The sequence below is a fragment of the Heterodontus francisci genome, chromosome 4 (genome assembly GCF_036365525.1).
Source record: "Heterodontus francisci isolate sHetFra1 chromosome 4, sHetFra1.hap1, whole genome shotgun sequence".
In the NCBI taxonomy this organism is placed as follows: Eukaryota; Metazoa; Chordata; class Chondrichthyes; order Heterodontiformes; family Heterodontidae; genus Heterodontus; species Heterodontus francisci.
The window spans coordinates 170794897-170817571 of record NC_090374.1 but is presented as its reverse complement, the minus strand read 5'-3'; the positions used below and the strand labels follow the sequence as shown (position 1 = coordinate 170817571).

Genomic DNA, 22675 nt, shown 5'->3' with positions numbered 1-22675 from the left:
ATTTTGTTCATAGTACACAGGAATGAGAACCAGAGTAGGGCCTTCAACCCCTCAAACTTGTTCTGCCTTTCTGTGCGTCTTGAAAATTTCAGTTGAATCAGTATCCACAGCACTTTGGGGAAGGGAGAGTTCCAGATTTCCACAACTCGTGTGAAAAGTATTTCCTGATTTCACTCCTAAACGACTTGGCTCTAATTTTAAGATGTTTGTTCTGGATTTCACTACCCGAGGAAGTCATTTTTCTGTCTCTACCCTCAAATCTTTTTTTTAGCACTTTAAACACTTTGTTTAGATAGCTCCATAACCATCTAAAATCAAATCATGTTTACGCAACCATTTAAATGCCAGTATCATTCTGGTGAATCTGTGCTTTGTCCCACTCCAAGGCCTGAGGTTCAGTAGCCAAAGCCGAATGCGGTACTCTATACTGTAGCTGATTGGTCTTAATGTGTGCAAGCAGATAAGGCCATAAAAAAGGCTGACAAGAGTCCTTGGTTTTGTATGTGGGCATTTGAATACAGGCCAGGGAACTAATGTTGAACTTATACAAGGCATTAAGCTGTAATTAGAATATTGTGTATAGTTTTGGGCAGCCTATTATAGTTAGGATATAAGAGTAATGGAAAAGCTGCTACAATGTTTCCTGGGCAGAGGGGTTATGATTGTGAAGATTAACTTGAGAAGTTAGGACTTTATACAAAAGCTGAGAAAGTTGAGGGATGTGCTGATAGAGATCTTCAAAAATTCTAAGTTATGGTCAGGTAAAGAGCAAAAGATTGTTACTACTGGTGAGTAAGACAGCAACAAAAAGGTAGAAAGTAAAAATAATAAGATCTAAAGGAGATTGGAAAAAATCTTTATGCAGAAGATTGTTGGAATGTGGAACTCGGCTACAAATTGTTGTTGAAACACGCTCATGACTCTCTTAAAAGGAAATTAAGCAATTGCTTGAAAAGGATAATATTAAAGGATATGTGGAGTGATAAGAGGAGCATTGGCAAAGACTGTCAGGCTGAAATGGGATCCAAATTATCATAGCTTTTATTACAATATTTCCATATTGAATCGACCATACATAATACAATTCAACAATATCTTTTCTGTTGTGCCTCCTATCTTTATTATTAACCATAATTGTAGATCAACAGACATATGGCAACAATTTTAGGGAAAATAACAATGATATTCTTGGTGCTTTGAATTATTGGTATATAGTCTCAACTATATCACATTTTTTAAACTCTACATTGCGTTTCTGAACTTTGGATTCTAATACTTTTGTATAATTTGAGTGTGAATTTTAGGAGATTTTTCTTCTTGGTACACAATGAGTCTGTATGTTGTGGGAAATGGATATACAAAACATTTCAAAGTAGTCAAACTGTAGTCGTGGTAGCTTGTGGCTATATTATTAAAAGTGTGACTGCTTTAACTTATCATATGTCCTCCAGAGTCAGTCAGCTGAATCAGGTAACATTACTAGAATAAATCTAGATCCAAAGCCATTTCCTTGATTACTACTCCTCACAATCATTGAATCCTGTAGCATCTATATACCCATCTTCAATGTAGCCATCATCATCTTCAGAAAGGTTGTAAATGGTCGTCCTCACTTCAGTTTGTTGGTCACTGTTTTCAGTTTTTCTTGATGCCTGTGGGTCACTATTGATGCCAGCCTCAATAGATGTCTTTTCCATGAAAAGTTCTGGTTCTTCCTGCAGTCGGTGATGGTGATAGGCAAAGAGGCAGTCGTACCATTTGATGCATTTTACAAAGAGGACAAGTATTGAAGATATGCAGATTGACGTTGCCATGACACCGACTACAAATTTCCAGGATTTCCCAAATTTGGATTGATCTAATTTTTAAAAAAGTTAGTAGCATAGACAAATATCAAGTACTAATACTCTGTTTTTTTGCAAGGTATCACTGACTCAAATGTTAGATTTTACAGTGTGAGCTGTGGCTCAGTTGGTAGCACTCTCACCTGAGTCACCAAGGTTCTAGGTTCAGGGTTTGAACACAAAATTCAAGGCTGACACCCCAGTGTAGTACTGAGGGAATGCTGCACTGTCAGAGCTGCCATCTTTCAGATGAGGCATTAACCCGAGACCCCATCCTGCTTGGATTGATGTAAAAAATCCCATGGCACTATTTTGAAGAAGAGCAGGGGAGTTATGCCCAGTGTCCTGACCAATACTTATTCCTCAATTAACATCACGAAACAGATTATCTGGTCATTATCACATTGCTGTTTATGGGAGCTTGCTGTGCACAGATTGGCTGCCACGTTGCCTACATTACAGTGACTACACTACAAAAGTCCTTCATTGGCTGTAGAGCACTTTGAGACATCCAGTGGTTGTGAAAAGCGCTATGTAACAGCAAGTCTTTAACCTGTCTAAGTATTTTTTTTGATGAATTACTGCTGTGATGATGATGGCAGATTTTTCACAGGTGAAGATCATGGGAAGGCTTGGCTCTCTGGTAGTTGGCATGATCATTGGTGACTGCAGAGGCCAATTTTTGATCTGTAGGTTCTTATGCAGTTGGGGCACAAGAACCCCTAGTTTGGAGGGGTTCTAGCATAAGCAGACTCCTTCCATTGTCTGCACCTTTCTTCAGCAGCCTCACGTCTGTTTGTTTCAAACTTGTAGACTGCTTTCCTTGTTGTTGTGCACCACTTTCCTGGTTGTTGTGTTCACTAATGTCTTTTAGGGAAGGAAATCTGCTGTCCTTAACTGGTCTGGCCTACATGTGACACCAAACCCACAGCAATATGGTTGACTCTTAATGCCTTCTGAGATGGCTTGGCAAGCCACTCATTGTATCAAACAGCTACAAAGTCAATAAGGAATGATACCGGACGGATCACCTGGCATCGACCTAGGCACAGGAAATGACAATGGCAAACCCAGCCCTGCAAAGTCCTCCTTACTAACATCTGGGGGTTTGTGCCAAAGTTGGGAGAGCTGTCCCACAGACTAGTCAAGCTGTAGCCTAACATAGTCATACTCACGGAAGGAGTTAGATATAGCTCTTGGGGCGAAAGGGATCAAAGGACATGGGGGGAAAGCGGGAACAGGTTACTGAGTTGGATGATCAGCCATGATCATAATGAATGGCGGAGCAGGCTCGAATGGCCAAATGGCCTACTCCTGCTCCTATTTTCTATACCTTACAGACAGTGTCCTAGACACTGCCATCACCATCCCTGGATATGTCCTGTCCCACCGGCAGGGCAAACTCCGCAGAGGTGGTGGCACAGTGGTATACAATAGGGAGGGAGTTGCCCTGAGAGTCTTCAACGTCGACTCCTGACCCCATGAAGTCTCATGGCATCAGGTCAAACATGGGCAAGGAAACCTCCTGCTGATTACTACCTACCACCCCTGCCCTCAGCTGATGAATCAGTGCTTCTCCATGTTGAACACCACTTGGAGGGAGCACTGAGGGTTATGGGTGCAGAATGCTGTCTGGGTGGGGGACTTCAATATCCATCACCAAGAGTGGCTCGGTAGTACCATTAGTGACTGAACTGGCCAAGTCCTAAAGGACATAGCTGATAGACTGGGTATGTGACACGTGGTGAGGGAAAAACATACTTGAACTTATCCTCACCAATCTACCTGCCACAGATGCATCTGTCCATGACAGTATTGATAGGAATGACCACCGCACAGTCCTTGTGGAGACGGAGTCCCATCTTCACGGTGAGGATACCCTCCATCGTATTGTGTGGCAGTAACACTCTGCTGGATGGGATAGACCAAACAGATCTAGCAACTCAAAACTGGGCATCCATGAGGCACTGTGGGCCATCAGCAGCAGCAGCAGAATTGTACTCAACCACATTCAGTAACCTCATGGCCCGGCATATCCTCCACTCTACCATTGCCATCAAGCTGGGGAATCAACTCTGGTTCAATGAAGAGTGCACCAGGCATACCTCAAAATGAGGTGTCAACCTGGTGAAGCTACAACCCAGGACTACTTGTGTGCCATACAGGGTAAGTAGCGTGCGATAGAGCTAAGTGATCCCGCAACCAACGGATCAGATCTAAGCTATGCAGTCCTGCCACATCCAGTCGTGAATAGTGGTGGACAATTAAACAACTAACAGGAGGAGGTGACTCCACAAATATCCCCATCCTCAATGATGGGGGAAGCCCAGCACATCAGTACAAAGGATGAGGCTGAACAATTTGCAGCAATCTTCAGCCAGAAGTGCGGAATGGGTGATCCATCTCGGCCTCCTCCTGAAGTCCCCAGCATCACAGATGCCAGTCTTCAGCCAATTCGATTCACTCTGTGTGATATTAAGAAATGACTGAAGGCACTGGATACTACAAAGGCTATGGGCCCTGACAACATTCTGGCAATAGTACCGTGCTCCAGAACTTTCTGCGCCCCTAGCCAAGCTTTTCCAGTATAGCTACAACACTGGCACCTACCTGGCAATATAGAAAATTGCCCAGGTATGGCCTGTATACAAAAAGCAGGACAAATCCAACCCATCAGTCTACTCTCAATAATCAGTCAAGTGATGGAAGGTATCATTGACAGTGCTATCAAGCGGCACTTGCTTAGCAATAACCTGATCAGTGACACTCAGTTTGGGCTCTGCCAGGGCCACTCAGTTCCTGCCCCTTAACAGCCTTGGTTTAAACATGGACAAAAGAGCAGAACTCGAGATGAGGTGAGAGAGCCCATGACATTAAGGCAGCATTTGACCGAGTGTGGCATCAAGAAGCCCCAGCAAAACTGGAGTCAATGGGAATCGGGGAAAACTCTCCGCTGGTTGGAGTCATACCTAGTGCAAAGGGAGATGGTTGTGGTTGTTGGAGGTCAATCATCTCAGCTCCAGGATATCATTGCAGGAGTTCCTCAGGGTAGTGTCCTAGGCCTAACCATCTTCAGCTGTTCCATCAATGACCTTCCTTCAATCATATGATCAGAAGTGGGGATGTTCACTGGTGATTGAACAATGTTCAGCACCATTCGTGACTTCTCAGATACTGAAGCAGTCTGTGCAGAAATGCAACAAGACCCGGATAAGACTCACAGCTGCAGCAACCGGGTTCGGTTCTGGGTACTGCCTATGCGGAATTTGCAAGTTCTCCCTGTGGGTTCTCCCACAACCAAAGACTTGCAGGTTGATAGGTAAATTGGCCATTGTAAATTGCCCCGAGTGTAGGTAGCTGGTAGGAGAATGGTGGGGATGTGGTAGGGAATATGGGATTAGTATAAATGGGTGGTTGTTGGTCGGCACAGGCTCAGTGGGCCGAAGGGCCTGTTTCAGTGCTGTATCGCTAAATGAAAAATTAAAAAAAAATAAAAACAATATCCAGGCTTGGGCTGATAAGTGACAAGTAACATTTACGCCACACAAGTGCCAGGCAATGACTGTCTCCAACAAGAGAGAATCTAACCATCTGCCCTTGACATTTAATGACATTATGATGGCTGAATCTCCCACTATCAGCATCTTGGGGGTTACCATTGACCAGAAACTGGAGTAGCCATATAAATACCATGGCTACAAGAACAGGTCAGAGGCTAGGAATCCCGCAGTGAGTAACTCACCACCTGACTCCCCAAAGCCTCTCCACCATCTGCAAAGCACAAGTTAGGCGTATGATGGAATACGTTCCAGTTGCCTGGATGGGAGCAGCTCCAACAACACTTAAGCTCGAAACCAGGGCAGCACAGTGGCGCAGTGGTTAGCACCGCAGCCTCACAGCTCCAGCCACCCGGGTTCGGTTCTGGGTATTGCCTGCATTCAGTTTGAAAGTTCTCCTTGTGACCGCGTGGGCTTCTGCCGGGTGCTCCGGTTTCCTCCCACAGCCAAAGACTTGCAGGTTGATAGGTAAATTGGCCATTGTAAATTGCCTCGAGTGTAGGTAGGTGGTAGGCGAATTGAGGGAAGGTGGGGATGTGGTAGGGGACATGGGATTAATGTAGGATTAATATAAATGGGTGGTTGATGGTCGGCACAGACTCGGTGGGCCTAAGAGCCTGTTTCAGTGCTGTATCTCTCTATGACTATGACCATCCAGGACAAAGCAGTCCACTTGATTGGCACCCCATTCACAAACATTCCCTCCCTCCACCACCGACGCACAGTGGCAGCAGTGTGTACCATCTACAATATGCACTGCAGCAACACACCAAGGCTCCTTAGACAGCACCTTCCAAACCCGCGACCTCTATCACCTAGAAGGACAAGGGCAGCAGTTGCATGGGAACTCTACCACCTGCTAGTTCCCCTCCAAGTTACACACCATCCTGACTTGGAACTATATCGCCGTTCCGTCACTGTCGCTGTGTCAAAATCCTGGAACTCCCTTCCTAACAGCACTGTGGGTGTACCTACCCCACGTGGACTCCAGCGGTTCAAGAAGGCGGCTAGCCACCACCTTCTGAAGGGCATTTAGGGATGGGCACTAAATGCTGTCCTAACCAGTGATGCCTACATCCCATGAATGAATTTTTAAAAAAACACAGCTGTTTCTATCGGCAGCCTCCTGCTCCCACAGCCGTTGGTCAGTGAGAGCTGTCTTTTCAACTGTTGCGAGGTGCACATCGATCTCGCTTACCAGAGCATAGTTCACCATAAAGTACAGCTTTTGGCATTCTGGAATCCTCTGTGCATGACACATGGCCTGCCCAGTGCAATTATCATAAGGGAATGCATTCAATGCTGAGCATATTGGCTCTGTTAAGGACTTCATTGTTTGTGATGTAGTCCTGCCATCTGATGTTCGTGATGGATTGCAGATAGCGTTGATGGAAGTGCTCCAGCAGTTGCATTTGTTTTTGTAACGAGCCCATGCAACAGGATGGTGATGACAACCACTCAATGCTTGAATTTTGGTAGAGATGCATAGTGAATGGTTTCGACAGACATACTTCAAGAGGTGGCCAAAGGAATTGTTGGCTTTGGCCTTGTAATAGCACAAAACTGGCCACCTCAGAAGAGCTACAAGCAAGGCTGGTGCTGAAAGTGGCAAAGGGCGCATTGGCACATTCTGCTGTTCTGAGTTTACAATTGGCAACTGACACTCCTCATCTAATGGAACAGAAAAACTGTCATTTATTTTGCAGGCAAAAGTTAATTGAAGAAAAAATTGCCTGTTAAAGTAAATAACTTTGGGAAATTATGAAGTAATAGTCAATACAGCACAGAGGAAGGAGGCCATTCAGCCCATTGAGTCCATGCTGGTTCTCTGTACAACCATCGACGATGGTTTCATGGTCACCATTAGACTAGCTTTTTAATTCCAGATTTTTTTTATGAATTGAATTCAAATTTCACCATCTGCTGTGGTGGGATTTGAACCATGTCCCCAGAGCATAATCCTGGGGTTCTGGGTTACTAGTCTAGTGACATTACCACTACACCATTGCCGCCCCAACAACTGAGCACAATCTTGAGCTCACTCAAGTTGTATATATGAAATTTCTAAGCAGGGATCATTGGCTAAGTCAAAGCCCTGGCTGTTTTTTGCCTCCTGAAGTAAGGAACTCTGAAGCCAATTATAGCAACCCCGTCTCCACCCCAAATGCATTAAGCTAACTCAACATAGACCAGGAATCAAATTTGGGTGTGTATAGCTCAGCTCACTGGATAAACCCACTAAATCATTGGGGAATCTGCTTTAAAGGGTAGGCGATGGCATAGTGGTATTATCATTGGACTAGTAACCCAGAGACACAGGGTATTTCTCTGGGGACATGGGTTCGAATCCCATCACAGCAGAAGGTGGAATTTGAATTTAATTAATAACTCTGGAACTAAAAACTAGTCTAATGATGGCCATGAAACCATTGTTGATTGTTGTAAAAACCCACCTGGTTCACTAATGTCCTTTAGGGAAGGAAATCTGCTGTCCTTACCTGATCTGGCCTACATGTGACTCCAGACCCACAGCAATGTGGTTAACTCTTGCATGCCCTCTGAAATGGCCGAGCAAGCCACTCAGTTGTACCTAACCGCTACAAAGTCAATAAAAAGGAATGAAACCTGACGGACCACCCGGCATCGACCTAGGCACCGGAAACGACAACGACAAACCCAGCCCTGTCGACCCTGCAAAGTCCTCCTTACTAACATCTGGGGGCTTGTGCCAAAGTTGGGAGAGCTGTCCCACAGACTAGTCAAGCAACAGCCTGACATAGTCATACTCACGGAATCATACCTTACAGACAATATCCCAGACACTGCAATCACTAACCCTGGGTATGTCCTGTCCCACCGGCAGGACAGACCCAGCAGAGGTGGTGGCACAGTGGTATACAGTAGGGAGGGAGTTGCCCTGGGAGTCCTCAACATCAACTCCAGACCCCATGAAGTCTCATGGCATCAGGTCACACATGGGCAAGGTAACCTCCTGCTGATTATCACCTACCGCCCTCCCTCAGCTGATGACTCAGTACTCCTCCATGTTGAACACCACTTGGAGAAAGCACTGAGGGTGGCAAGGGCACAAAATGTACTCTGGGTGGGGGACTTCAATGTCCATCACCAAGAGTGGCTCGGTAGCAGCTCTACAGTCCGAGCTGGCCGCGTCCTAAAGGACATAGCTGCTAGACTGGGTCTGCGGCAGGTGGTGAGGGAACCAACACAAGGGAAAAACATACTTGACCTCGTCGTCACCTATCTGCCTGCTGCAAATGGTTCTGTCCATGACTGTATTGGTAGGAGTGACCACCGCACAGTCCTTGTGGAGACGAAGTCCCGTCCTTAACATTGAGGATACCGTCCATCGTGTTGTGTGGCACTATCACCGTGCTAAATGGAATAGATTTCGAACAGATCTAGCAATGCAAAACTGGGCATCCATGAGGCGCTGTGGGCCTTTTAGCAGCAGCAGAATTGTACTCAACCACAATCTGTAACCTCATGGCCCGGCATAACCCCCACTCTACCATTACCATCAAGCCAGGAGACCAACCCTGGTTCAATGAAGAGTGCAGGAGGGCATGCCAGGAGCAGCACCAGGCATACCTCAAAATGAGGTGTCAATCTGGTGAAGCTACAACACAGGACTATCTGCGTGCCAAACTGCGTAAGCAGCATGCGATAGACAGAGCTAAGCGATTCCATAACCAACGGATCAGATCTAAGCTGTGTAGTCCTGCCACATCCAGCCGTGAATGGTGATGGACAATTAAACAACTAACTGGAGGAGGTGGCTCCACAAATATCCCCATCCTCAATGATGGGGGAGCCCAGCACATCAGTACGAAAGATAAGGCGGAAGCATTTGCAACAATCTTAAGCCAGAAGTGCCGAGTTGATGATCCATCTCGGCCTTCTCCTGAAGTCCCCAGCATCACAGATGCCAGACATCAGCCAATTCGATTCACTCCACATGATATCAAGAAACGACTGAAGGCACTGGATACTGCAAAAGCTATGGGCCTTGACAATATTCTGGCAATAGTACTGAAGACCTGTGCTCCAGAACTTGCCGCGCCCCTAGCCAAGCTGTTCCAGTACAGCTGCAACACTGGCATTTACCCTGCAATGTGGAAAATTGCACAGGTATGTCCTGTACACAAAAAGCAGGACATGTCCATCCCGGCCAATTACCGCCCCATCAGCCAGGCACTTGCTTAGCAATTACCTGCTCAGTGATGCTCAGTTTGGGTTCCGCCAGGGCCACTCAGCTCCTGACCTCATCACAGCCTTGGTTCAAACATGGACAAAAGAGTTGAACTCAAGAGGTGAGGTGAGAGTGACTGCCCTTGACATCAAGGCAGCATTTGACCGAGTATGGCATCAAGGAGCCCGAGCAAAACTGAGGTGAATGGGAATTGGGGAAAACCCTCTGCTGGCTGGAGTCATACCTAGCGCAAAGGAAGATGGTTGTGGTTATTGGAGGTCAATCATCTGAGCTCCAGGACATCACTGCAGGAGTTCCTCAGGGTAGTGTCCTAGGCCCAACCACCTTCAGCTACTTCATCAATAACCTTCCTTCAATCATAAGGTCAGAAGTGGGGATGTTCGCTGATGATTGCACAATGTTCAGCACCACTCGTGACTCCCCAGATACTGAAGCAGTCCGTGTAGAAATGCAGCAAGACCTGGACAATATCCAGGCTTGGGCTGATAAGTGGCAAGTAACATTCGCGCCACACAAGTGCCAGGCAATGACCATCTTCAACAAGAGAGAATCTAACCATCTCCCCTCAACATTCAATGGCATTACCATCACTGAATCCCCCACTATTAACATCTTAGGGGCTACCATTGACCAGAAACTGAACTGGAGTAGCCACATAAATACCGTGGCTACAAGAGCAGGTCAAAGGCTAGGAATCCTGAGGCGAGTAACTCACTTCCTGACTCCCCAAAGCCTGTCCACCATCGACAAGGCACAAATCAGGAGTGTGATGGAATACTCTCCACTTGCCTGGATGGGTGCAGCTCCAACAACACTCAGGAAGCTCGACACCATCCAGGACAAAGCAGCCCGCTTGATTGGCACCCCATCTACAAACATTCACTCCCACCACCACTGACGCACAGTGGCAGCAGTGTGTGCCATCGACAAGATGCACTGCAGAAATGCACCAAGGCTCCTTAGACAGCACCTTCCAAACCCGCGACCTCTACCGACTGGAAGGACAATGGCAGCAAATACATGGGAACACCACCACCTGCAAGTTCCCCTCCAAGTCACACACCATCCTGACTTGGAACTGTATCGCCGTTCCTTCACTGTCGCTGGGTCAAAATCCTGGAACTCCCTGCCTAACAGCACTGTGGGTGTACCTACCCTAAATGGACTGCAGCGGTTTAAGAAGGCAGCTCACCACCACCTTCTCGAGGGCAATTAGGGATGGGCAATAAATGCTGGCCTAGCCAGAGACGCCCACTTCCCATGAATGAATTTTTTAAAAATCCTGGTTATTGCGGGCTTCCTTTGGAGAGAAGCATGAAGTTTGTCTTTTTTAGTCACTTTGTCAATTACAGTTGCAAGAACAGCTGAGAAAGTTACTCAGGCCCTGTCCAGTGTTGCTGTAAATTGACAATTTGCACCAGTCACTCTATGGTACAGCATCCGTATCACCTCAATTTCTTATTAACTGCCTTTCTGTCAGAAATTTCCTGAAATTTAGTGCTGGACTATGATTTCTCTTGTTACTCGTGAGAAACGTGTACAATTGATAATAAATGCTGTAGTACCTGAACCATCTGTTTGATTCCCAGTGGTGTTTTGTGAAGTCACAGGAGATTGCAATGCTGCATTGTGCATATTCTTGGATAAGTTTGTGTCAAGTGTGCTTTTGGCAATAGCGCTATCCTGAGAAGATGCAGAGTCTAAAAAACATCCATTCTTCTTGATGAGAGCTGTTCTGATGGTACGCAATTGCATTTCTTCAGGGGTTTCACATGTTGTGATGTTTGGATAACCTGTAGTTGAAATAAGATGTAACTTTCCAAATATATATAAAATTCTTGAGAATGCCTGTTTGTCATACCTATTTCCTATTGTCAAAAAATTTACATCAGTATTTAAGTCTTAGTAGGTTAACTTCAGTAATTTAGAAAATCCAATTCACTGCAGTAAGATTACTGACCATTAACTTTACAAAGAAACTTTCGGTTCCCTGGTGAGATTCATCATTCAGAAATACAGTAACTAAGAAATTTTGCAAACCCATCATCACTTTGGGAGTTGAACTTACCCAGGTGTACTTTTGACTCATTAAGCCACATCTGTAGACCTAGAAGGCCACAACTACAGTTCCATTGATTTCCATACAGTGTTAAACGTGATAAATTCAGTGGTTTCATAGCATCTCTGTCAACATTTGTAAGACAGTTATTGTGCAGTTCAAGTACAGCCAACTTTTTTAAATTATTGAGCGCTCCAGGAGGTAAATTGCAGATGAGATTGTATCCAAGGTACAATTCCTTCAGTTGGGCTAATTTTGAAAGGATTTGAACATCATGATAAATTAAAGAAATGCTGTTGTTCGTGAGGTTTAGCTTTGTTGTGTTTGCAGGTAAATCATAAGGAATTAATGTCAAATTCTTTCCACTGTAGTCACACTGTAGGAAAATAAGAAATGATTCAGGTGATTATTGGCATTTAGTTAACAAATACCTTGTCGTGTTCATCAAACTTTGAGAATTTTTTTTAATACAACTTGCATTTATATAGCTCCTTTAACGTAGTAAAACATCCCAAGGCACATCACAGGAGTATTCTGAAACAAAATTTGACACCGAGCCACATATTGAAATATTAAGATGGGTGACTAAAAGCTTGGTAAAAGAGGTAGGATTTAAGGAGCATTTTAAAGGAGGACAGAGAGGTTTAGGGAAGGAATTCCAGACCTTGAGGCCCAAGCAGCTGAAGGCGCAGCCTCAAAGGTGGAGTGATTGAAATTGGGATGCACTAGAGGGAGACGTAGAATATGTGGAGGTGAGCTAAAATGAGCATTGGTCCCTTCGAGGTCGAGACTGGGAAACAAGAAAATGGCAGAGACTTTGAACAAGTTTAGTTTAGAGATACAGCACTGAAACAGGCCCTTCGGCCCACCGAGTCTGTGCCGACCATCAACCACCCATTTATACTAATCCTACACTAATCCCATATTCCTACCACATCCCCACCTGTCCCTATTTTTCCCGACCACCTACCTATACTAGGGGCAATTTATAATGGCCAATTTACCTACCAACCTGCAAGTCTTTTGGCTTGTGGGAGGAAACCGGAGCACCCGGAGAAAACCCACGCAGACACACGGAGAACTTGCAAACTCCACACAGGCAGTACCCAGAATTGAACCCGGGTCGCAGGAGCTGTGAGGCTGCGGTGTTAACCACTGCGCCACTGTGCCGCAGTGGTTATTTGTTCATGGGATGTGAGATTTATTGCCCATCCCTAATTGCCTTTGAAGTAGCTTGCTAGGCCATTCCAGAGTCAACCACATTGCTGTGGGTCTGGAGTCACATGTAGGCCAGAGCAGGTAAGGACAGCAGATTTCTTTCCCTAAAGGACATTTTAGTGAACCAGATGGGTTTTTACAATTGGCAGTGGCTTCATGGCCACCATCTGCCATGGTGGGATTCGAACCCATGTCCCCAGAGCACTAGCCTGGGCCTCTGGATTACTAGTCCAGTGACATTACCACTATACCACCACGTCCCCATCTTCACAGTAGCAGACACAATAAATATCCCAAGATAGTAGAAAATCAGGATGCGAAAGGGAAGAACTTAAAACAATCGCAATCACCAGAGAAAAAGTGATGGGAATACTAGTGGGACTAAAGGCTGACAAGTCCCCTGGACCTGATGGCCTTTATCCAAGGGTCTTAAAGAATAATGGTTGCAGAGATAGTGGATGGATTGGCTGCAATCTTCCAAAATTCCCTAGATTCTGGAAAGGTCTCGGTGGATTGGAAAACTGCAAATGTAACACCTCTAATCAAGAAAGGTGGGAGACAGAAAGCAGGAAACTATAGGCCAGTTAGCCTAGCATATGTCATTGGGAAAATGTTAGAATCCACTATTAAAGAGGTAGTAGCAGCACATCTTGTCCCCAGAGGCCTGGACAACGTATGCCAGCCAAGAGCGACGTCTCAATTCATTCCATCTTCGCTGCCTTCGGAGAATACTTGGCATCAGGTGGCAGGACTATATCTCCAACACAGAAGTCCTTGAAGCGGCCAACATCCCCAGCTTATACACACTACTGAGTCAGCGGCGCTTGAGATGGCTTGGCCATGTGAGCCGCATGGAAGATGGCAGGATCCCCAAAGACACATTGTACAGCGAGCTCGCCACTGGTATCAGACCCACCGGCCGTCCATGTCTCCGTTATAAAGACGTCTGCAAACGCGACATGAAATCGTGTGACATTGATCACCAGTCGTGGGAGTCAGTTGCCAGCATTCGCCAGAGCTGGCGGGCAGCCATAAAGACAGGGCTAAATTGTGGCGAGTCGAAGAGACTTAGTAGTTGGCAGGAAAAAAGACAGAGGCGCAAGGGGAGAGCCAACTGTGCAACAGCCCCAACAAACAAATTTCTCTGCAGCACCTGTGGAAGAGCCTGTCACTCCAGAATTGGCCTTTATAGCCACTCCAGGCGCTGCTTCACAAACCACTGACCACCTCCAGGCGCGTATCCATTGTCTCTCGAGATAAGGAGGCCCAAAAGAAGAAAGAAAGAAGCAGCACATCTAGAAAATATCAGTACAATCAAGCAGAGTCAAAATGGTTTTTTGGAAGGGAAGAAGTGTTTGACAAATTTATTAGAGTACTTTTGAGGATGTATCAAGCCGGATGGATAAAGGGGAACCAGTAGATGTAGTGTATTTGGATTTGCAAAAGGCATTCAATAAGCTGCCACATAAAACGTTACTACACAAGATAAGAGCTCATAATGTTGGGGGTGGTATATTAGCATGGATAGAGGACTGGCTAACAGGAAACAGAAAGTTGGGAGAAAAGAATTATTTTCAGGATGGCAAACTGTAACTAGTGGAGTGCCACAGGGATCAGTGCTGGGGCCTCAACTATTTACGATCTATATTAATGACTTGGACAAAGGGGCGACTATATTGTAGCCAAATTTGCTGACGATACACAGATAGGTAGGAAAGCAAATAGTGAGCTGGATACAAAAAGTCTGCAAAGGGATGTAGATAGGTTAAGTGAGTGGGCAAAAATTTGGCAGATGGAATATAATGTGGGAAAATGTGAGGTTGTCGGCTTTGTCAGGAAGAATAGAAAAGCGGAATATTATTTAAATGGAGAGAGACTGCAGAATGCTGCGGTACAGAGGGATCTGGGTGTCCTTGTACGTGAATCACAAACCATCAGCATGCAGGTACAGCAAGTAATTAGGAAGGCAAATGGAATGTTGGCCTTTATTGCAAGGGGCGTGGAGTATAAAGGTAGGGAAGTGTTGCTACAGCTGTACAGGGCATTGGTGAGACCTCACCTAGAGTACTCTGTACTGTTTTGGTCACCTTATTTAAGGAGGGACATACTTGCTTTGAAGCAGTTGAGCAAAGGTTCACTAGGCTGATACCTGGGATGAGGGATCTTATGTGGAAAGATAGAGCAGGTTGGGCCTATACTCATTGGCGTTCAGAAGATTGAGAGATGATATTGAAATGTGTAAGTTTCTGAGGGGGCTTGACCGGGTCGATGCTGAGATGTTCCCCCTCATGGGGGAATCTAGACCGAGGGGACACAGTTTCAAATTAAGGGATCTCCCATTTAAGATGATGAGGAATTTCTTCTGAGTTATTAGTATTTGTAATTCTCTTTCCCAGTGAGCAGTGCAGACTAAATCATTGAATATATTCAAGGCTGAGTTAGACAGATTTTTGTTTGGCAAGGGAGTCAAGGATTATGGGAGGCAGGAAGGAATGTTGAGTCAAGGCCACAATCAGATCAGCCATGATCTTATTGAATGGCAGAGCCCACTCGAGAGAACGAATGGCCTACTCCTGCTCCTATTTGTGTTCTAATACTTTCTTTAAAACATATTTTTATGGGTTTATTGCTAATCACTGTTAACAAGCTAAAGCCTAGAAATTGCTATTTTTGTGCTTTTTGGGAATTAACTAGGTTACTAAAATTTTGTGAAAAACTTACTCCTGGTTTGCTTAAAAATTTCAGTCGGTGGCCGATTTATCCCTGGACAGCCAGCTAGTGACAACTTAATTAACTTAATGAGCTGTCAAATGCCAGTAGGAGGTAGCTGAGCCCCTAAAATATATCCGGAAACGCAAAGCCAAATGTTAGAGCGAGGAACATCAGTTTTAAATGCCAAGAGGTGCAAAGCCGAATAAAAAGGACCATGGAAATGTTGTCCATCTTGTAAGCTCATTCATTATCTTCTTTTCAAGAAGCACCTGGTGCAGTAAGCATAGGAAGGAGGCAAGAAAAGCAGGCAGCAGGAGTGAGCTGCCACTGCTGTATGTGACTGACTCGCATGCACGACCTTTGAAATGTACAACCCAAAGATACCCAGAATTCCAATGAAGCTCTGCAACACACTTAGTTCTTCCGCAAGGAAATAATATGGAATGCTGACTAAGCATTACCCATCTAAAGCAAGGCACAAATACCACAGCAGCATTGTGCCAACTCAAGCTGCCAGCATACCTATGAAATAGAGTCGTATAAATTAGAGCAGTAAACATTTATAAATTGTATGAAGTTATTTTTGTCATTAGTTAGAATATGGCGGAAGCCCAGCCAGGCATCCAATATGAGAAAGAAGTAGATGTTATCGAGAAGCTGAGTATAAAAATGAGGAATAAATATTACTTGGCCCCTCTAAGAAATGGTTTGATTTTGGTATTCCTTGGGTGGCAGCTGGAATCAGTACCTGTTGCATGTCCTGCTTGCTGCAATGCTGCTATAGCTGTTAACGCCCCATTGATGTTTTTACCCTTATTCATGTCCACACTGAGATTTAAAAAATATCTCTTTTGGATCAAAATGTCTATTCTTGTACTACCTCTAACCACCAAATTGAAAGCATAAAACATGGGGTAGGGGGACGGAAAGGATAACAGACATAGGAACATAGGAAATAGGAGCAGGAGTAGGTCATTCGGCCCCTTGAGCCTGCTTCGCCATTCAACTAGATCATGGCTGATCTCCCTCTATTTTCCTGCACTATTCTCATATCCCTTGATGCCTTGAATATCTACAAATTGATCGATCTCTGTCTTGAACATACTCAATGACTGAGCCTACACCACCCTCTGGGGTACAGAATTCCTAAGATTCACCAGCCTCTGAAGAGATTCTTCCTCATCTCAGTCCTAAATGGCCTACCCCTTATTCTGAGACTGTGTCCCCTGGTTCTAGACCCTCCCCCCTCCCCCAGCCAAGGGAAACATCCTTCCTGTATCTACCCTGTCGAGCTCTTTAAGAACTTTGTATGTTTCAATGAGATCACCTCTCATTCTTCTAAACTCCAGAGAATTCTGGCCTTGCCAGCAATTTCCACATCCCATAAAAGAATAAATAAAAAAATGTAGGCCCAGCTTCTTCAATCTCTTCTCATAGGATAATCCTGCCATCCCAGAATACCACAAAATGTACCAACATTTTAGGATGCCATGGCAGTTCAAGTACGCAGGTTCTTTCTAAAATCTGTTGACATCATTCCTTAAACTACGACTGTACTTACGGTTGTATCCCTGAAATTGCATGGAGATAAGGCTATTGCAGCTGTTGTCAAAATAACATTTCCAGTCCAAAGTTTAAGCCAGCTGGTTGTCATAATCCCTGCTGTGCTGCAACATAAATACGTTACTTTCAGTTAATGAGAGTTTGGATTTTTTTTTATCATTATGTTTTGATAATGAATAAGCAATACTTAAAGTAGAATTTGCATAGGATATATTAGCACAGAGACAGGCAATTCGGCCCCATCATTTCATGCTGGAATGATGCTTTTCGTGGCCTTTTTTTTATCCTTTTCTCACATCAGTTGAAAATTTCCGCCATTAATTGAATACCAGTTGGTATTGGAAGAGATTTGAGGATCCTGACTGTTGCTACTTGTAGGGTTTCAATCCCAATCTACCTCCAAGGTTTACTTTGTCTTAAATTCATTATTTTATTTATGTATATTATGCCAGAAGCCTGAGCGAGCTCTACAGAGCAAGTAGCAGAACATGATGCGCATTTTTTATAAAAGAAATCTACACTGTTCATGACTAGCGATATTGAATTGAGTTTTTTTATAAGCCCGTTACTTTTCCCTATGGAATAAACACATACATGTTATTGAATATTTGTAACTATTTGCAAGAGACAAGTTACAAATATAATCATTTCACATGCCTGACAATTTCTTACACTAGAATCTGACTTTCACTGAGATTAAATGTTTCAGGGAGAAATCAAGAGGCAAGGAAACACGAGAAAGAAAAACACTAACATATAAAGGAAAGACTATTTTCCAAGAAACAACTAAAAATCCTTTCTGTCTCCAAGGAAACGTTTTGGCATGCATACTATTGTAATCTGTTATATAAACCTCTCCAGTGGGAATTTCAATATTAAAATGGCAACCTGTCATGGCACCAGGTGGAGTTCTAATCAGAATTCCCCTGTTAAATTGACAAAGCTTCCTGTAATGATTGTCATGCCACCAGATGGCACTGCAATATCTTTTTCTCACAAATCATTCAAAATATCAAATTAGGTTTTAAACATTTTTTAAAAGGATTTTGTAATTATATGATTGAATTTACCCATTGATTTTTTTTTTGTTTTGTCTTTTAATAACCTGAATTAAAATTTCACGGCCCCAAACTGTCTTGAAAGTTTGAGCTTTGATTTGGATATTTTACTGCCCAACAGCTGGATTTTTCAATGATATCTGCATTCTGAGCATGTGCAGTTTACAGAATTTCACCGCATGCAGCATGTGCCAAAGGACTTGATGGTTAAATTTTTTTTTATTCATTCATGGGATGTGTGCGTCGCTGGCTAGGCCAGCATTTATTGCCCATCCCTAATTGCCTTTGAGAAGGTGGTGGTGAGCTGCCTTCTTGAACTGCTGCAGTCCATGTGAGGTAGGTTCACCCACAGTGCTGTTAGGGAGGGAGTTCCAGGATTTTGACCCAACGACAGTGAAGGAGTGGAGATATAGTTCCAAGTCAAGATGGTGAGTGGCTTGGAGGGGAACTTGCAGATGGTGGTGTTCCCATGCATCTGCTGCCCTTGTCCTTCTAGGTGGTAGAGGTTGTGGGTTTGAATCCTTTGAGGATTTCTTTATTTCTACTAAAAGACTGAAGTCTCAAACTTTTTATATCAGCCAAATGATGACAGTTATAACAATGAATTAACAGTTGTGGTTTTCTTCTCACGGGCAAACAATGCAGAGGAAAGGCAACAACGTCTGTTATAATGGCAGGAGGATAGAATTCTTGTGTGGCAAGTTAGGCAGTTTCCTTCATAAATTGTGGACCTAGGAATATGTAATGGCAAAAGTTGACAGCAAGTGCAGCAGACAAAAGTTTTTTAAAAAATGTTATAGAGATAAAGCTTTCGAAGCTGCTTAAATGATCTTTTGAGCATTTTATGAAGTGATCTTTGTTTCTATATTAAAACTATATTAAAGACTAATTCAGCAAATATGAACAGAGGACTAAAGTCTAAATTTCCTGTTTCTGCACTTCTGGCACACGTGGAGTACACATCTGGAAATTACACGACTCCATGTTTCATCAAATCATTTTAAGTAGTTGTAACACTTAAATGCCCCAAGTATGGAACATAAAGCTAGGAACTGGCTGACAATGGGGAAAGTGATGGGTGAGGGGATACTTGAGACTGCCAAACAGGCTGCCATCAGGTCAGAGGAGGAGGCAGCTGATGTGTGAAAGTACTTGAACAGGGTGGGTAGGGGGGTGGCATTCGGACTTGATGGTTTTCAAAGGGCTAATGGCAGTTTGGGTCCCATTCTCTCTCACAAGGAAGTAGTTGAGAACATTGCCCTAACTATAATCTTCCTAAGTTCTTTTGATTTTGAGAACAGTTCCTTTCGATTGGAAAATTGCTGCCATTTAAGGAAGGTGAGAGGCAGAAACCAGGAGGGAGTTATAAACTAGTTAGCCTAACATTTGTTGGGAAATTACTGGAGTCTATAAATAAAGAGAGAAGGACTGAAAACGTTCAGCTGATCAGAGAGAGCCAGCATGACTTGTAAAGGGTGAGTCATGCCTGATGAATGTGATTGAACTGAAGAGGTAAATGAAGTAGTGATAGGGGAATAGCTATGAATGTTATTTATATGGACTTCCAGAAGGCCTTTATATCTGGAGGACTAGAATAAAAAGGGGTAGAAGCAGTGCTTCAGCTATACAAAGCTTTGGTTAGACCACACTTGGAGTACTATGAGCAGTTCTGGGCACCACACCTTAGGAAGGATATATTGGCTTTGGAGGGAGTTCAACGTAGATTTACCAGAATGCTACCTGAACTTCAAGGGCTACATTATGAGAGATTTCACAAACTGAGGTTTTAGAAGGTTAATTGATTTGATCAAAATTTTCAAGATATTGTGGGAACAGATAGAGTAGATAGAGAGAAATTATTTGTGCTGGTTGTGGAGTCTAGGGCAGAAGGCATAGTCTAAAAATTAAAGCCAGATCTTTCAGGTATGAAATTAGGAAAAACTACACGCAAAAAGGGTGATAGAAGTTTGGAACTATCTTCTGCAAATGTCAATTGATGGATCAATTCTAAATTTTAAATCTGAGATTGATAGATTTTTATGAATCAAAGCTGTTTGGAGAATTGGGGCAAAAGCAGATATGTGGAGTTCGGCCACAGATCAGCCATAATCTCATTGAATCACAGAACAAGTTTGAGGGTTAAATGGCCTGCTCCTTTTCCTATGTTAGACACTGCTGACCCAATACTGACAGTTCCCACCCCCCTCCCCATCCCTCTCCTCATACTGCCAAAGTCGGACCTCTCCATTGCTTCAAAATTGCAGCTGGACTTGCGACACTGAAACCAGCTGTGCCTGTCCCTCCATCCCAAAAAAAGTCCCAGGACCTACATTTAGTGCTTACAAACCTCTAAAATGTATTCCCAGTGCTGCCGGATCCCAGACTTTGAAATCTCCCTCTCCAATATGCCACGATCCCTCTCCCAGTGTTCCTTTGAGTACCCATAGCTCCTTTCTATTAAAGACGTATCCGCAACATAAATCCATTCTCCTAATCCCCAAATGCTCCAAACTTAGACTCCGTTATTGTGGGAAGATGGCAAGGGAATTTAATGGCAGGACCTGATGACCATTTTTGAAATCATTTCCCAGTTGCAGCCAGCTAGATTGAAAGACTGGTTGGTTGTTGGGCGGGTAGACTTGTGGCACCTGGGCACAACCAGGGAGCAGAAAGGACGGAGGGAAGGGGAGGATGGGACACTGAAGGAGGAGGTTAACTAGTTTGTTTGATGGATCAGATGGGGGAAGCCCTTCTGCTCCTCCTGGCCCACAGGCAGTGCTGGAAAAGCACTGAGCTGTTCCATGCAGCAGTCCTCGCCTCCTTCCCAGTCCTGTCCTTGTTTAAACCGGAAGTGGTGGGTTGAGTTCAGCTTTGAGATTTTTTTTTACATTTTTACTTCCTACCTGACCTAAATCTATAAGTTTTTGGGGTTAAAATTTCCCTCTTAATTTCCAATCTGACGATACACTGGAATTCCCTTCACAAGTACTGTCTGCTGATGCAAATGCAAATCTCCCCTTCACTTCTCCCAGGCACTTGCATCCTGTCCAATGGTTGTACAATTCAGAATCTCTAATCCCAATTCTTCAGAACCTGACCTCTCCACACCACTGCACCCCAGGAGCACCTTCACAGTACCCCCCAAATCTGAACATCACACTTGAGCATTATTCTCCCAGAACTACCAAAACCACCATCCCAATATGCCTACATGCTACTCCCAGGCCTCTGAACCTCATCCCTTCTACTTTACCATACCCTACTGTTGTCATTCAAATGTTTCCACACCCCTGCACCCCTCTTCCAACATGATGGCAGCCTGACACCTCCCACATTCCCCCAAATCCCAGCACCTCAATATCACACTTGCAATCTCCCAAATACCAGGATTTTGATTTCCAACAACTGTCCCCTCTCTTCTATATTTTTCAAATTCCCCCTAATACTCTCCCACCCAGCGCTTGCAGGAACAAGTCGGGGAAGATTTTCCTTTGCTATGCCTGCAGTTCCCAATTCTGTAAGGCTTCAGGACTGTCTTTGCCAGTGCTGCCAGATCCTGCAATCCCACTTCCCAGTGGTTATCAAATGTTTGATACGACCTGACCCAGTTCTGCTGATCCCAGGAATACATCTGCATTGCTGCCAAAATCCAGGCCTGCCTAAGCCTATGGCAAGCTCCCATCTAAAAGTACAAATTAGACAAGTAACTTCAAGCTCACATGGTATGGCCCGACGTTTGTCTTTAGCAATTCCTTATTTTCTTACCAACTTTCTCTGCCAGTATTCTGTCTCTTCATGAAGGTGTTGACTCCTTCCTGGGGTTTCGTTCCACAGGCACTGGCCGCCTTCTGATCTCCGCCACTTGTAACCCTTGATTGCAAGTACGCTATTGAGCTGTGGGAACAGAAAGTGAGAATGTCGCAACTGAGCACGATCCAGTCCTTACCCAACCTTCAGTCATACTTGCTTACGGGCGGTGTGGCTTGATAGAGAGAGAGAACCTGGGCTGATTTGCCTTAACTGTGCCCTCTGGTGAGATCAGCTGAGTACAGATTAGGAATTGAGCCTGGCCCCTTCCTGGTCTGCATAGCTCAGGTACTTGTTGAACCGTTTGGGAAGTTTTTCAGCATTTTCAAGACTAAATCCATAGAAAGTAAGGAGATCCAATTCTCACAATAAGCTATGGGAAGCTTAATATCTCAGCAGGAAAATGTGGTTTCATACCTCTAAAAATGATCATCCAGTGCTCTTCTGTCTTAATTAGCAGGCAGGGTTTTCTTGTTCATACATTATAAACTGTTTCATTATGACTTTTGTCCTAAAAATAAGAGTACATGTGAATTGAACTTTTAGCTAAACATTAACTAAAATGCATTACTAGAATATATTATTTGCCACGGGGCTGTACTCCATTTGTTAATGTGTTACATTTG

The 22675-nt window shown here is 44.2% G+C and overlaps 2 protein-coding genes across 5 annotated transcripts in view; one reads left to right on the top strand and one right to left on the bottom strand.

The window, feature by feature from the left end:
- Positions 1-22675, top strand: part of ift74 (intraflagellar transport 74) — a 91914-nt gene that overhangs the window by 7350 nt on the left and 61889 nt on the right. The window lies entirely within an intron of this gene.
- On the bottom strand, positions 1024-22560 carry LOC137369382 (leucine-rich repeat-containing protein 19-like). Of its 2 annotated transcripts, XM_068030527.1 has the most exons (6): positions 22467-22560; positions 22008-22136; positions 17183-17288; positions 11701-12067; positions 11198-11425; positions 1024-1858 (listed from the first exon to the last, which is right to left on the bottom strand). In XM_068030527.1, exons 2-6 carry the CDS (start codon positions 22037-22039, stop codon positions 1518-1520), a joined length of 1074 nt encoding a protein of 357 aa, XP_067886628.1. In that variant the 5' UTR covers positions 22040-22136; positions 22467-22560; the 3' UTR covers positions 1024-1517. The 2 variants fall into 2 exon arrangements, with proteins under 2 accessions (XP_067886628.1, XP_067886629.1); XM_068030528.1 differs by lacking the exon at positions 22467-22560 and having other exon boundaries at positions 22008-22373.